Below are 17084 nucleotides of genomic sequence, written 5' to 3'. Positions count from 1 at the left end.
TCAGTAATAAAGACCGTGTGTCGTCATACTCTGTGCAGCCACTAGATGTCAGTAATAAACACCATGTGCCGTCATACTCTGTGCGACCACTAGATGTCAGTAATAAAGACCGTGTGCCGTCATACTCTGTGCGACCACTAGATGTCAGTAATAAAGACCGTGTGCCGTCATACTCTGTGCGGCCACTAGATGTCAGTAATAAAGACCGTGTGTAGTCATACTCTGTGCGACGACTAGATGTCAGTAATAAAGACCGTGTGTCGTCATACTCTGTGCGGCCACTAGATGTCAGTAATAAAGACCGTGTGCCGTCATACTCTGTGCGGCCACTAGATGTCAGTAATAAAGACCGTGTGCCGTCATTCTCTGTGCGGCCACTAGATGTCAGTAACAAAGACCGTGTGTCGTCATACTCTGTGCGGCCACTAGATGTCAGTAACAAAGACCGTGTGTCGTCATACTCTGTGCAGCCACTAGATGTCAGTAATAAAGACCGTGTGTCGTCATACTCTGTGCAGCCACTAGATGTCAGTAATAAAGACCGTGTGTCGTCATACTCTGTGCGACCACTAGATGTCAGTAATAAAGACCGTGTGTCGCCATACTCTGTGCAGCCACTAGATGTCAGTAATAAAGACCGTGTGTCGTCATACTCTGTGCGGCCACTAGATGTCAGTAATAAAGACCGTGTGCCGTCATACTCTGTGCAGCCACTAGATGTCAGTAATAAAGACCATGTGTCGTCATACTCTGTACAGCCACTAGATGTCAGTAATAAAGACCGTGTGCCGTCATACTCTGTGCGGCCACTAGATGTCAGTAATAAAGACCGTGTGTCGTCATACTCTGTGCAGCCACTAGATGTCAGTAATAAAGACCGTGTGTCGTCATACTCTGTGCGGCCACTAGATGTCAGTAATAAAGACCGTGTGTCGTCATACTCTGTGCGGCCACTAGATGTCAGTAATAAAGACCGTGTGCCGTCATACTCTGTGCAGCCACTAGATGTCAGTAATAAAGACCGTGTACCGTCATACTCTGTGCGGCCACTAGATGTCAGTAATAAAGACCGTGTGTCGCCATACTCTGTGCGTCCACTAGATGTCAGTAATAAACACCATGTGCCGTCATACTCTGTGCGGCCAGTAGATGTCAGTAATAAAGACCGTGTGTCGCCATACTCTGTACGGCCACTAGATGTCAGTAATAAAGACCGTGTGCCGTCATACTCTGTGCAGCCACTAGATGTCAGTAATAAAGACCGTGTACCGTCATACTCTGTGCGGCCACTAGATGTCAGTAATAAAGACCGTGTGTCGCCATACTCTGTGCAGCCACTAGATGTCAGTAATAAAGACCGTGTGCCGTCATACTCTGTGCAGCCACTAGATGTCAGTAATAAAGACCGTGTGTCGTCATACTCTGTGCGTCCACTAGATGTCAGTAATAAACACCATGTGCCGTCATACTCTGTGCGGCCAGTAGATGTCAGTAATAAAGACCGTGTGTCGCCATACTCTGTGCGACCACTAGATGTCAGTAATAAAGACCATGTGCCATCATACTCTGTGCGGCCACTAGATGTCAGTAATAAAGACCGTGTGTCGCCATACTCTGTACGGCCACTAGATGTCAGTAATAAAGACCGTGTGTCGCCATACTCTGTGCAGCCACTAGATGTCAGTAATAAAGACCGTGTGTCGTCATACTCTGTGCGGCCACTAGAGGTCAGTAATAAAGACCGTGTGCCGTCATACTCTGTGCGGCCACTAGATGTCAGTAATAAAGACCGTGTGTCGTCATACTCTGTGCGACCACTAGATGTCAGTAATAAAGACCGTGTGCCGTCATACTCTGTGCGGCCACTAGATGTCAGTAATAAAGACCGTGTGTCGCCATACTCTGTGCAGCCACTAGATGTCAGTAATAAAGACCGTGTGTCGTCATACTCTGTACGGCCACTAGATGTCAGTAATGAAGACCGTGTGCCGTCATACTCTGTGCAGCCACTAGATGTCAGTAATAAAGACCGTGTGTCGTCATACTCTGTGCGGCCACTAGATGTCAGTAATAAAGACCGTGTGCCGTCATACTCTGTGCGGCCACTAGATGTCAGTAATAAAGACCGTGTGTCGTCATACTCTGTGCGACCACTAGATGTCAGTAATAAAGACCGTGTGCCGTCATACTCTGTGCGGCCACTAGATGTCAGTAATAAAGACCGTGTACCGTCATACTCTGTGCGGCCACTAGATGTCAGTAATAAAGACCGTGTGTCGTCATACTCTGTACGGCCACTAGATGTCAGTAATAAAGACCGTGTGTCGTCATACTCTGTGCGGCCACTAGATGTCAGTAATAAAGACCGTGTGTCGTCATACTCTGTGCGACCACTAGATGTCAGTAATAAAGACCGTGTGTCGTCATACTCTGTGCAGCCACTAGATGTCAGTAATAAAGACCGTGTGCCGTCATACTCTGTGCGGCCACTAGATGTCAGTAATAAAGACCGTGTGCCGTCATACTCTGTGCGGCCACTAGATGTCAGTAATAAAGACCGTGTGTCGCCATACTCTGTGCGGCCACTAGATGTCAGTAATAAAGACCGTGTGTCGCCATACTCTGTGCGACCACTAGATGTCAGTAATAAAGACCGTGTGTCGTCATACTCTGTGCGGCCTCTAGATGTCAGTAATAAAGACCGTGTGCCGTTATACTCTGTACGGCCTCTAGATGTCAGTAATAAAGACCGTGTGCCGTTATACTCTGTACGACCACTAGATGTCAGTAATAAAGACCGTGTGCCGTCATACTCTGTGCGACCACTAGATGTCAGTAATAAAGACCGTGTGTCGTCATACTCTGTGCAGCCACTAGATGTCAGTAATAAAGACCGTGTGCCGTCATACTATGTGCGGCCACTAGATGTCAGTAATAAAGACCGTGTGTCGTCATACTATGTGCAGCCACTAGATGTCAGTAATAAAGACCGTGTGCCGTCATACTATGTGCAGCCACTAGATGTCAGTAATAAAGACCGTGTGCCGTCATACTCTGTACGACCACTAGATGTCAGTAATAAAGACCGTGTGTCGTCATACTCTGTGCGACCACTAGATGTCAGTAATAAAGACCGTGTGCCGTCATACTCTGTGCAGCCACTAGATGTCAGTAATAAAGACCGTGTGCCGTCATACTCTGTGCGGCCACTAGATGTCAGTAATAAAGACCGTGTGTCGTCATACTCTGTGCGGCCACTAGATGTCAGTAATAAAGACCATGTGCCGTCATACTCTGTGCAGCCACTAGATGTCAGTAATAAAGACCGTGTGTCGTCATACTCTGTGCAGCCACTAGATGTCAGTAATAAAGACCGTGTGTCGTCATACTCTGTGCAGCCACTAGATGTCAGTAATAAAGACCGTGTGTCGTCATACTCTGTGCGGCCTCTAGATGTCAGTAATAAAGACCGTGTGCCGCCATACTCTGTGCGGCCTCTAGATGTCAGTAATAAAGACCGTGTGCCGTCATACTCTGTGCAGCCACTAGATGTCAGTAATAAAGACCGTGTGCCGTCATACTCTGTGCAGCCACTAGATGTCAGTAATAAAGACCGTGTGCCGTCATACTCTGTGCGGCCACTAGATGTCAGTAATAAAGACCATGTGCCGTCATACTCTGTGCGGCCACTAGATGTCAGTAATAAAGACCGTGTGTCGTCATACTCTGTGCGGCCACTAGATGTCAGTAATAAAGACCGTGTGCCGTCATACTCTGTGCGGCCACTAGATGTCAGTAATAAAGACCGTGTGCCGTCATACTCTGTGCGGCCACTAGATGTCAGTAATAAAGACCGTGTGTCGTCATACTCTGTACAGCCACTAGATGTCAGTAATAAAGACCGTGTGTCGCCATACTCTGTGCGGCCACTAGATGTCAGTAATAAAGACCGTGTGTCGTCATACTCTGTGCGACCACTAGATGTCAGTAATAAAGACCGTGTGCCGTCATACTCTGTGCAGCCACTAGATGTCAGTAATAAAGACCGTGTGTCGTCATACTCTGTGCGACCACTAGATGTCAGTAATAAAGACCGTGTGCCGTCATACTCTGTGCAGCCACTGGATGTCAGTAATAAAGACCATGTGCCGTCATACTCTGTGCAGCCACTAGATGTCAGTAATAAAGACCGTGTGCCGTCATACTCTGTGCAGCCACTGGATGTCAGTAATAAAGACCATGTGCCGTCATACTCTGTGCAGCCACTAGATGTCAGTAATAAAGACCGTGTGTCGTCGTTCTCTGTGCAGCCACTAGATGTCAGTAATAAAGACCGTGTGTCGTCATACTCTGTGCAGCCACTAGATGTCAGTAATAAAGACCGTGTGTCGTCATACTCTGTGCGACCACTAGATGTCAGTAATAAAGACCGTGTGCCGTCATACTCTGTGCAGCCACTGGATGTCAGTAATAAAGACCATGTGCCGTCATACTCTGTGCAGCCACTAGATGTCAGTAATAAAGACCGTGTGTCGTCATACTCTGTGCGGCCACTAGATGTCAGTAATAAAGACCGTGTGTCGTCATACTCTGTGCGACCACTAGATGTCAGTAATAAAGACCGTGTGTCGTCATACTCTGTACGACCACTAGATGTCAGTAATAAAGACCGTGTGTCGTCATACTCTGTGCAGCCACTAGATGTCAGTAATAAAGACCGTGTGTCGTCATACTCTGTGCGGCCACTAGATGTCAGTAATAAAGACCGTGTGTCGTCATACTCTGTGCGACCACTAGATGTCAGTAATAAAGACCGTGTGTCGTCATACTCTGTACGACCACTAGATGTCAGTAATAAAGACCGTGTGTCATCATACTCTGTGCGGCCACTAGATGTCAGTAATAAAGACCGTGTGTCGTCATACTCTGTGCGGCCACTAGATGTCAGTAATAAAGACCGTGTGTCGCCATACTCTGTGCGACCACTAGATGTCAGTAATAAAGACCGTGTGCCGTCATACTCTGTGCGTCCACTAGATGTCAGTAATAAAGACCGTGTGTCGCCATACTCTGTGCGACCACTAGATGTCAGTAATAAAGACCGTGTGTCGTCATACTCTGTGCGACCACTAGATGTCAGTAATAAAGACCGTGTGCCGTCATACTCTGTGCGACCACTAGATGTCAGTAATAAAGACCGTGTGCCGTCATACTCTGTGCAGCCACTAGATGTCAGTAATAAACACCATGTGCCGTCATACTCTGTGCAGCCACTAGATGTCAGTAATAAAGACCGTGTGCCGTCATACTCTGTGCGACCACTAATGTCAGTAATAAAGACCGTGTGCCGTCATACTCTGTACAGCCACTAGATGTCAGTAATAAAGACCGTGTGTCGTCATACTCTGTGCGTCCACTAGATGTCAGTAATAAAGACCGTGTGTCGCCATACTCTGTGCGTCCACTAGATGTCAGTAATAAAGACCGTGTGCCGTCATACACTGTGCGACCACTAGATGTCAGTAATAAAGACCGTGTGCCGTCATACTCTGTGCGGCCACTAGATGTCAGTAATAAAGACCGTGTGTCGTCATACTCTGTGCAGCCACTAGATGTCAGTAATAAAGACCGTGTGCCGTCATACTCTGTGCAGCCACTAGATGTCAGTAATAAAGACCGTGTGCCGTCGTTCTCTGTGCGGCCACTAGATGTCAGTAATAAAGACCGTGTGTCGCCATACTCTGTGCGGCCACTAGATGTCAGTAATAAAGACCATGTGCCGTCATACTCTGTGCGTCCACTAGATGTCAGTAATAAAGACCGTGTGTCGCCATACTCTGTGCGACCACTAGATGTCAGTAATAAAGACCGTGTGCCGTCATACTCTGTGCGTCCACTAGATGTCAGTAATAAAGACCGTGTGCCGTCATACTCTGTGCGGCCACTAGATGTCAGTAATGAAGACCGTGTGCCGTCATACTCTGTGCAGCCACTAGATGTCAGTAATAAAGACCGTGTGCCGTCATACTCTGTGCGACCACTAGATGTCAGTAATAAAGACAGTGTGTCGTCATACTCTGTGCGACCACTAGATGTCAGTAATAAAGACCGTGTGCCGTCATTCTCTGTACGACCACTAGATGTCAGTAATAAAGACAGTGTGCCGTCATACTCTGTGCGGCCACTAGATGTCAGTAATAAAGACCGTGTGTCGTCATACTCTGTGCGACCACTAGATGTCAGTAATAAAGACCGTGTGCCGTCATACTCTGTGCGGCCACTAGATGTCAGTAATAAAGACCGTGTGCCGTCATACTCTGTGCGACCACTAGATGTCAGTAATAAAGACAGTGTGTCGTCATACTCTGTGCGACCACTAGATGTCAGTAATAAAGACCGTGTGCCGTCATTCTCTGTACGACCACTAGATGTCAGTAATAAAGACCGTGTGTCGCCATACTCTGTACGACCACTAGATGTCAGTAATAAAGACAGTGTGTCGTCATACTCTGTGCGACCACTAGATGTCAGTAATAAAGACCGTGTGCCGTCATACTCTGTGCGACCACTAGATGTCAGTAATAAAGACCGTGTGTCGCCATACTCTGTACAGCCACTAGATGTCAGTAATAAAGACCATGTGTCGTCATACTCTGTACGATCACTAGATGTCAGTAATAAAGACAGTGTGTCGTCATACTCTGTGCGTCCACTAGATGTCAGTAATAAAGACCATGTGCCGTCGTTCTCTGTGCGACCACTAGATGTCAGTAATAAAGACCGTGTGTCGTCATACTCTGTGCGTCCACTAGATGTCAGTAATAAAGACCGTGTGTCGTCATACTCTGTGCGACCACTAGATGTCAGTAATGAAGACCGTGTGTCGTCATACTCTGTGCGGCCTCTAGATGTCAGTAATAAAGACCGTGTGCCGTCATACTCTGTGCGTCCACTAGATGTCAGTAATAAAGACCGTGTGTCATACTCTGTGCAGCCACTAGATGTCAGTAATAAAGACCGTGTGCCGTCATACTCTGTGCGGCCACTAGATGTCAGTAATAAAGACCGTGTGCCGTCGTTCTCTGTGCGACCACTAGATGTCAGTAATAAAGACCGTGTGTCGTCATACTCTGTGCGTCCACTAGATGTCAGTAATAAAGACCGTGTGTCGCCATACTCTGTGCGACCACTAGATGTCAGTAATAAAGACCGTGTGCCGTCATACTCTGTGCGACCACTAGATGTCAGTAATAAAGACCGTGTGCCGTCGTTCTCTGTGCGACCACTAGATGTCAGTAATAAAGACCGTGTGTCGTCATACTCTGTGCGTCCACTAGATGTCAGTAATAAAGACCGTGTGTCGTCATACTCTGTGCAGCCACTAGATGTCAGTAATAAACACCGTGTGTCGTCATACTCTGTGCGACCACTAGATGTCAGTAATGAAGACCGTGTGTCGTCATACTCTGTGCGGCCTCTAGATGTCAGTAATAAAGACCGTGTGCCGTCATACTCTGTGCGTCCACTAGATGTCAGTAATAAAGACCATGTGCCGTCGTTCTCTGTGCGACCACTAGATGTCAGTAATAAAGACCGTGTGTCGTCATACTCTGTGCGACCACTAGATGTCAGTAATAAAGACCGTGTGTCGTCATACTCTGTGCAGCCACTAGATGTCAGTAATAAAGACCATGTGTCGTCATACTCTGTGCGTCCACTAGATGTCAGTAATAAAGACCATGTGTCGTCATACTCTGTGCGACCACTAGATGTCAGTAATAAAGACCGTGTGTCGTCATACTCTGTGCGTCCACTAGATGTCAGTAATAAAGACCGTGTGTCGTCATACTCTGTGCAGCCACTAGATGTCAGTAATAAAGACCGTGTGTCGTCATACTCTGTGCGTCCACTAGATGTCAGTAATAAAGACCATGTGTCGTCATACTCTGTACGATCACTAGATGTCAGTAATGAAGACCGTGTGTCGTCATACTCTGTGCGGCCTCTAGATGTCAGTAATAAAGACCGTGTGCCGTCATACTCTGTGCGTCCACTAGATGTCAGTAATAAAGACCATGTGCCGTCGTTCTCTGTGCGACCACTAGATGTCAGTAATAAAGACCGTGTGTCGTCATACTCTGTGCGTCCACTAGATGTCAGTAATAAAGACCGTGTGTCGTCATACTCTGTGCGTCCACTAGATGTCAGTAATAAAGACCGTGTGTCGTCATACTCTGTGCGGCCACTAGATGTCAGTAATAAACACCGTGTGCCGTCATACTCTGTGCAGCCACTAGATGTCAGTAATAAACACCGTGTGTCGTCGTTCTCTGTGCGACCACTAGATGTCAGTAATAAAGACCGTGTGTCGTCATACTCTGTGCGGCCACTAGATGTCAGTAATAAAGACCATGTGTCGTCATACTCTGTGCAGCCACTAGATGTCAGTAATAAAGACCATGTGCCGTCGTTTTCTGTGCGACCACTAGATGTCAGTAATAAAGACCGTGTGTCGTCATACTCTGTGCGGCCACTAGATGTCAGTAATAAAGACCGTGTGCCGTCATACTCTGTGCAGCCACTAGATGTCAGTAATAAAGACCGTGTGTCGTCATACTCTGTGCGGCCACTAGATGTCAGTAATAAAGACCATGTGTCGTCATACTCTGTGCAGCCACTAGATGTCAGTAATAAAGACCATGTGCCGTCGTTTTCTGTGCGACCACTAGATGTCAGTAATAAACACCGTGTGCCGTCATACTCTGTACGACCACTAGATGTCAGTAATAAAGACCGTGTGCCGTCATACTCTGTGCAGCCACTAGATGTCAGTAATAAAGACCATGTGCCGTCGTTCTCTGTGCGACCACTAGATGTCAGTAATAAAGACCGTGTGTCGTCATACTCTGTGCAGCCACTAGATGTCAGTAATAAAGACCATGTGCCGTCATACTCTGTGCGACCACTAGATGTCAGTAATAAAGACCGTGTGTCGTCATACTCTGTGCGACCACTAGATGTCAGTAATAAAGACCATGTGCCGTCGTTCTCTGTGCGACCACTAGATGTCAGTAATAAAGACCGTGTGTCGTCATACTCTGTGCAGCCACTGGATGTCAGTAATAAAGACCGTGTGCCGTCATACTCTGTGCGGCCACTAGATGTCAGTTATAAAGACCGTGTGCCGTCATACTCTGTGCGGCCACTAGATGTCAGTTATAAAGACCGTGTGTCGCCATACTCTGTGCGACCACTAGATGTCAGTAATAAAGACCGTGTGCCGTCATACTCTGTGCGGCCACTAGATGTCAGTAATAAAGACCGTGTGTCGCCATACTCTGTGCGACCACTAGATGTCAGTTATAAAGACCGTGTGCCGTCATACTCTGTGCGGCCACTAGATGTCAGTTATAAAGACCGTGTGTCGTCATACTCTGTGCGACGACTAGATGTCAGTAATAAAGACCGTGTGTCGTCATACTCTGTGCGTCCACTAGATGTCAGTAATAAAGACCGTGTGTCGTCATACTCTGTGCGGCCACTAGATGTCAGTAATAAAGACCGTGTGCCGTCATACTCTGTGCGGCCACTAGATGTCAGTAATAAAGACCGTGTGCCGTCATACTCTGTGCGGCCACTAGATGTCAGTAATAAAGACCGTGTGCCGTCATACTCTGTGCGGCCACTAGATGTCAGTAATAAAGACCGTGTGCCGTCATACTCTGTGCGGCCACTAGATGTCAGTAATAAAGACCGTGTGTCGTCATACTCTGTGCGGCCACTAGATGTCAGTAATAAAGACCGTGTGCCGTCATACTCTGTGCGGCCACTAGATGTCAGTAATAAAGACCGTGTGCCGTCATACTCTGTGCGGCCACTAGATGTCAGTTATAAAGACCGTGTGTCGCCATACTCTGTGCAGCCACTAGATGTCAGTAATAAAGACCATGTGCCGTCATACTCTGTGCGACCACTAGATGTCAGTAATAAAGACCGTGTGCCGTCATACTCTGTGCGACCACTAGATGTCAGTAATAAACACCGTGTGCCGTCGTTCTCTGTGCGACCACTAGATGTCAGTAATAAAGACCGTGTGTCGTCATACTCTGTGCAGCCACTAGATGTCAGTAATAAAGACCGTGTGTCGTCATACTCTGTGCGACCACTAGATGTCAGTAATAAAGACCGTGTGTCGTCATACTCTGTGCAGCCACTAGATGTCAGTAATAAAGACCATGTGCCGTCGTTCTCTGTGCGACCACTAGATGTCAGTAATAAAGACCGTGTGTCGTCATACTCTGTGCAGCCACTAGATGTCAGTAATAAAGACCGTGTGTCGTCATACTCTGTGCAGCCACTAGATGTCAGTAATAAAGACCGTGTGTCGTCATACTCTGTGCGGCCACTCGATGTCAGTAATAAAGACCGTGTGTCGTCATACTCTGTGCAGCCACTAGATGTCAGTAATAAAGACCATGTGCCGTCGTTCTCTGTGCGACCACTAGATGTCAGTAATAAAGACCGTGTGTCGTCGTTCTCTGTGCGGCCACTAGATGTCAGTAATAAAGACCGTGTGTCGTCATACTCTGTGCGGCCACTAGATGTCAGTAATAAAGACCGTGTGTCGTCATACTCTGTGCGACCACTAGATGTCAGTAATAAAGACCGTGTGTCGTCGTTCTCTGTGCGACCACTAGATGTCAGTAATAAAGACCGTGTGTCGTCATACTCTGTGCAGCCACTAGATGTCAGTAATAAAGACCGTGTGTCGTCATACTCTGTGCAGCCACTAGATGTCAGTAATAAAGACCATGTGCCGTCATACTCTGTGCGGCCACTAGATGTCAGTAATAAAGACCGTGTGTCGTCATACTCTGTGCGGCCACTAGATGTCAGTAATAAAGACCGTGTGTCGTCATACTCTGTGCGACCACTAGATGTCAGTAATAAAGACCGTGTGTCGTCGTTCTCTGTGCGACCACTAGATGTCAGTAATAAAGACCGTGTGTCGTCATACTCTGTGCAGCCACTAGATGTCAGTAATAAAGACCGTGTGTCGTCATACTCTGTGCAGCCACTAGATGTCAGTAATAAAGACCGTGTGTCGCCATACTCTGTGCAGCCACTAGATGTCAGTAATAAAGACCGTGTGTCGTCATACTCTGTGCGACCACTAGATGTCAGTAATAAAGACCGTGTGTCGTCATACTCTGTGCGACCACTAGATGTCAGTAATAAAGACCGTGTGTCGTCATACTCTGTGCAGCCACTAGATGTCAGTAATAAAGACCGTGTGTCGTCATACTCTGTGCGACCACTAGATGTCAGTAATAAAGACCGTGTGTCGTCATACTCTGTGCGGCCACTAGATGTCAGTAATAAAGACCGTGTGTCGTCGTTCTCTGTGCGACCACTAGATGTCAGTAATAAAGACCGTGTGCCGTCATACTCTGTGCGACCACTAGATGTCAGTAATAAAGACCGTGTGCCGTCATACTCTGTGCGGCCACTAGATGTCAGTAATAAAGACCGTGTGTCGTCATACTCTGTGCGGCCACTAGATGTCAGTAATAAAGACCGTGTGCCGTCATACTCTGTGCGACCACTAGATGTCAGTAATAAAGACCGTGTGCCGTCATACTATGTGCAGCCACTAGATGTCAGTAATAAAGACCGTGTGCCGTCGTTCTCTGTGCGACCACTAGATGTCAGTAATAAAGACCGTGTGTCGTCATACTCTGTGCGACCACTAGATGTCAGTAATAAAGACCATGTTCCGTCGTTCTCTGTGCGACCACTAGATGTCAGTAATAAAGACCGTGTGTCGTCATACTCTGTGCGTCCACTAGATGTCAGTAATAAAGACCGTGTGTCGTCATACTCTGTGCGGCCACTAGATGTCAGTAATAAAGACCATGTGCCGTCATACTCTGTGCGACCACTAGATGTCAGTAATAAAGACCATGTGCCGTCATACTCTGTGCGACCACTAGATGTCAGTAATAAAGACCATGTGCCGTCGTTCTCTGTGCGACCACTAGATGTCAGTAATAAAGACCGTGTGTCGTCATACTCTGTGCGACCACTAGATGTCAGTAATAAAGACCATGTGCCGTCGTTCTCTGTGCGACCACTAGATGTCAGTAATAAAGACCGTGTGCCGTCATACTCTGTGCGGCCACTAGATGTCTCTGTACAAAGCAATGGGTAGAGGGAGATGCTCCTCACATTGCCACCTAGTGTTACAATAAGAGAATACAAGAGCTGAGCCGTCAGGACTTCTGGTAACCGGGCGTTCGCCTCGGCACGTTCATGGCGGCGGCTCTGCGTCTCCCTCCTTCCTGCGCAGAACATTTCACCTGGTTTTCATCTCTACTGCAGCACAGGAAGCCCAGGAGCCGTCATTCAGGACTCGTGCGAGGACACTTACCTGGAGCGCACCTTCTTGATGACATCCAGGACATAGTCCGCAGACTGTGGAGGAAGAGGAAAGGGTTAACACCAGGAGCATCAGAGGCGACAGCACACATCCCACGGCATTAACCAATGGGAGCGCAGTAAAGTGTGCGGAGCTCACCGACACGCTCCCGAACGCCTGCAGGATCGGGTGGATTTTCCTGGGGAGCTGCGAGAAAAAAAAAAGTCAGTGACCGAGATACCGGCACCCCCTGTACTCCGCACATCCATCCCCCCCTCTCCCGCGCACACGGCCCATCCATCCCCCCCTCTCCCGCGCACACGGCCCATCCATCCCCCCCTCTCCCGCGCACACGGCCCATCCATCCCCCCCTCTCCCGCGCACACGGCCCATCCATCCCCCCCCTCTCCCGCGCACACGGCCCATCCATCCCCCCCCTCTCCCGCGCACACGGCCCATCCATCCCCCCCCTCTCCCGCGCACTCGGCCCATCCATCCCCCCCCTCTCCCGCGCACACGGCCCATCCATCCCCCCCCTCTCCCGCGCACACGGCCCATCCATCCCATCCATCCCCCCCCTCTCCCGCGCACACGGCCCATCCATCCCCCCCCCTCTCCCGCGCACACGGCCCATCCATCCCCCTCCATGCACATGGCACACACCCATCCCCCACCTCAAATCCTTTCCCCCTTCTCCCACACCCACCCTTCCCCCCCTCTCCAGCACACACAGCACATTCTTACCCCCCCCCCTCCCACACACAGCACATCCATCCCCCCCTGTGCCCCACCTCACGGCACATCCATCCCCCCCTGTGCCCCACCTCACGGCCCATCCATCCCCCCCTGTGCCCCACCTCACGGCCCATCCATCCCCCCCCCCCCCCCGCGCACACGGCCCATCCATCCCCCCCCCTCTCCCGCGCACACGGCCCATCCATCCACCCCCCCCCGTCCCCCACCTCACGGCACATCCATCCCCCCCCTGTGCCCCACCTCACGGCACATCCATCCCCCTCCTCTCCCGCACACACGGCACATCCATCATCCTCCATGCACATGGCACACCCGTCCCCCACCTCAAATCCTTTCCCCCCTCTCCCACACCCACCCTTCCCCCCCTCTCCAGCACACACAGCACATTCTTACCCCCCCTCTCCCGTGTAAACACCCGTCCCCCTTTCCTGAGTCGCACACTGTCCGCCCTCCCCCGCCTGCACTTTATGCATTCACCTCCTTGCCCGCCGCCCGGCACAGCGCCCGATACTCCTCCATTTTGTTGCTCTCCTCTCGGTACAGCTCCACGGCCTCCATGATTCGCTCCGTCTGAGGGGAGACGACAGGTTAGTCCCGGTATCGGACACATGGCGGCGCTCGGTCGCTCGCACACTCACCGCTTTCACCGTCTCGATGGTCTTCCTCCCGGCCAGAGCGGCTTCACCCTCCTTCTCGCCGGCGACCTGTGGAGAACAAGCAGTGATCAGTGCCGCGCAGAGCCACGGAGGCGCAGAGCCACGGAGGCGCAGAGCACGCGGAGGCGCAGAGCACGCGGAGGCGCAGAGCACGCGGAGGCGCAGAGCACGCGGTACTCACCACCGGCTGCGCGCCCGTCCCCACACTTTTCTCGAATTCGGCCTCACGTTGCTGAAATGACAGGAGAATAATGAGGTTTATCACCGCGATCAGCGATGGCCGCCGCCGCTCGTCGCCTCACCATCTCCTGCTCCTCCTCCAGGATCAGCGGCTCCCTCGTCCTCTCCCACAGACGCAGCGACTTGTCATGTGACGAGGACACAATATGGTCGCCACTGGGGCTGACGGCCAAACACCAGACCTCTCCATGATGGCCCTGGAACAGAACCCACATCAGACGCTCCGCCCCCAGCACAAGCCCCTCCCATTATGTAAATGAGCGGACCCCACACTGCGCTCACCTCCAGGGTCTGCACTTGCTGGAACTTGTCTGCGTCCCACTGCTTCACCTTCCGGTCCTTCCCCGCGCTGAAGAAAAGGTGCGTCCGGGGCACGAACTGCAGGAACATGACGCTGTGGAGAGAGCAGAGGATACAGCTGGGGCCGCGGGGTGTACAGAGAGGGGGCCGCGGGGTGTACAGAGAGGGGGCCGCGGGGTGTACAGAGAGGGGGCCGCGGGGTGTACAGAGAGGGGGCCGCGGGGTGTACAGAGAGGGGGCCGCGGGGTGTACGCACAGAGGGGGCCGCGGGGTGTACGCAGAGAGGGGGACGCGGGGTGTACAGAGAGGGGGCCGCGGGGTGTACAGAGAGGGGGCCGCGGGGTGTACGCACAGAGGGGGACGCGGGGTGTACGCAAAGAGGGGGACGCGGGGTGTACGCAAAGAGGGGGCCGCAGGGTGTACGCACAGAGGGGGACGCGGGGTGTACACACAGAGGGGGACGCGGGGTGTACACACAGAGGGGGACGCGGGGTGTACAGAGAAGGGGCCGCGAAGTGTACAGAGAAGGGGCTACGGGGTGTACGCAGAGAGGGTCAAGGGATATATAGAAAGGGCTGCCGAGCTGAGGGGTACACACAGGAGGGGACGGCCTCCATATGGGGGGGGAGGTCTTCTCTCGCTCACCTGTCGTCATGGCCGAACATTGAGCGGTGACAATCCCCGAAGTCCAGGCCCCAGATCTTGATGTTACGATCAGCTGATCCGGTGACGATAATGGCGCTGTCCTATAGGAGAAGGCTCAGCGATCACATGACAGCCTTGGACAGCCCCCTCCACCAGAAAGACCCCGCGATACTTACATGTGAGATGTCCATACACAGGACCGGCAGCTTGTGTCCGTACAGCGAGAGGAAGAACTGAAAGACAAGATGGCGGTGACAACCGGAGAAGGCAGGGGGGAGACAGGACCGGAGACGGCGGAAGAGAGGGGACGGGGGCAGGACCGGAGCCGGCAGGGGAGAGGGGACGGGGCAGGACCGGAGCCGGCAGGGGAGAGGGGACGGGGGCAGGAGCGGAGCCGGCAGGGGAGAGGGGACGGGGGCAGGAGCGGAGCCGGCAGGGGAGAGGGGACGGGGGCAGGACCGGAGCCGACAGGGGCGAGGGGACGGGGGCAGGACCAGAGCCGGCAGGGGAGAGGGGACGGGGGCAGGAGCGGAGCCGGCAGGGGAGAGGGGAAGGGGGCAGGAGCGGAGCCGGCAGGGGAGAGGGGACGGGGCAGGACCGGAGCCGGCAGGGGAGAGGGGAAGGGGGCAGGAGCGGAGCCGGCAGGGGAGAGGGGACAGGGCAGGACCAGAGCCGGCAGGGGAGAGGGGACGGGGCAGGACCGGAGCCGGCAGGGGAGAGGGGACGGGGCAGGACCGGAGCCGGCAGGGGAGAGGGGAAGGGGGCAGGAGCGGAGCCGGCAGGGGAGAGGGGACGGGGCAGGACCGGAGCCGGCAGGGGAGAGGGGACGGGGCAGGACCGGAGCCGGCAGGGGAGAGGGGAAGGGGGCAGGAGCGGAGCCGGCAGGGGAGAGGGGACGGGGGCAGGACTGGAGCCAGTGGGTGAGGGAGGAACGGGGCAGAAGACCGGCGGGGAAGGGGGGAATGGGTGCAGGACAAGAGCCGGTGGGGGAGAAGGCACAGGACCGGCAGGAGGGGGGGGGGGGGGGGGAACGGTCACATCTGGATGGAGGCAGCGGTGAGCGGCAGACATCCCCCGGGGGGCGCACCGCCTCACTGACCCCCGTCCTTCCGTTACCTTCAGCGAGTCCACATAGAAGATCTTCACGGTGCAGTCCAGCAGGGACGCGGCCAGGAGCCGCCCATCCGGACTGAGCCGCACACACAACACGTCCTCGTCCATCTGCAGCACCCGGCTCTGCTTCACCGAGAGACGGCGACTGCAGACAGAAGACAACTCCCATCATCCTCAGTGCACAGTGTCATGGCGGCCATCACTCCCATCAGTGCGGACAGCTCCCGCCGACACTACTACTCCTCCCATCATCCTCAGGGCAGCACTGCGGACAGCTCCCACCGGCACTACTCCTCCCATCATCCTCAGGGCTGCACTGCGGACAGCTCCCACCGGCACTACTCCTCCCATCATCCTCAGGGCCGCACTGCGGACAGCTCCCGCCGGCACTACTCCTCCCATCATCCTCAGGGCCGCACTGCGTATAGCTCCCGCCGGCACTACTCCTCCCATCATCCTCAGGGCTGCACTGCGGACAGCTCCCACCGGCACTACTCCTCCCATCATCCTCAGGGCTGCACTGCGGACAGCTCCCGCCGGCACTACTCCTCCCATCATCCTCAGGGCTGCACTGCGGACAGCTCCCGCCAGCACTACTCCTCCCATCATCCTCAGGGCTGCACTGCGGACAGCTCCCGCCGGCACTACTCCTCCCATCATCCTCAGGGCTGCACTGCGGACAGCTCCTGCCGGCACTACTCCTCCCATCATCCTCAGGGCCGCACTGCGGACAGCTCCCGCCAGCACTACTCCTCCCATCATCCTCAGGGCTGCACTGCGGACAGCTCCCGCCGGCACTACTCCTCCCATCATCCTCAGGGCTGCACTGCGGACAGCTCCCGCCGGCACTATTCCCATCATTCTCAGGACTGCACTGCGGACAGCTCCCACCGGCACTACTCCTCCCATCATCCTCAGGGCTGCACTGCGGACAGCTCCCGCCGGCACTACTCCTC

At 52.8% G+C, this 17084-nt stretch overlaps 1 protein-coding gene across 1 annotated transcript in view; it reads right to left on the bottom strand.

Annotated features, from left to right (window-relative positions):
• The window catches only part of WDR3 (WD repeat domain 3), a 59841-nt gene that overhangs the window by 15341 nt on the left and 27416 nt on the right, over nt 1-17084 (bottom strand). The window contains exons 15-24 of the mRNA XM_069760451.1: nt 16132-16273; nt 15192-15248; nt 15016-15116; nt 14353-14464; nt 14133-14267; nt 14012-14062; nt 13813-13878; nt 13652-13744; nt 12578-12625; nt 12431-12474 (exon numbers count right to left, since the gene is read on the bottom strand). Coding sequence (XP_069616552.1) covers nt 12431-12474; nt 12578-12625; nt 13652-13744; nt 13813-13878; nt 14012-14062; nt 14133-14267; nt 14353-14464; nt 15016-15116; nt 15192-15248; nt 16132-16273 — 849 coding nt within the window. The remainder of the gene's footprint in view (nt 1-12430; nt 12475-12577; nt 12626-13651; nt 13745-13812; nt 13879-14011; nt 14063-14132; nt 14268-14352; nt 14465-15015; nt 15117-15191; nt 15249-16131; nt 16274-17084) is intronic.

This window comes from Ranitomeya imitator, chromosome 3 (assembly GCF_032444005.1).
Source record: "Ranitomeya imitator isolate aRanImi1 chromosome 3, aRanImi1.pri, whole genome shotgun sequence".
In the NCBI taxonomy this organism is placed as follows: Eukaryota; Metazoa; Chordata; class Amphibia; order Anura; family Dendrobatidae; genus Ranitomeya; species Ranitomeya imitator.
This window is presented reverse-complemented; position numbering and strand designations above follow the sequence as displayed.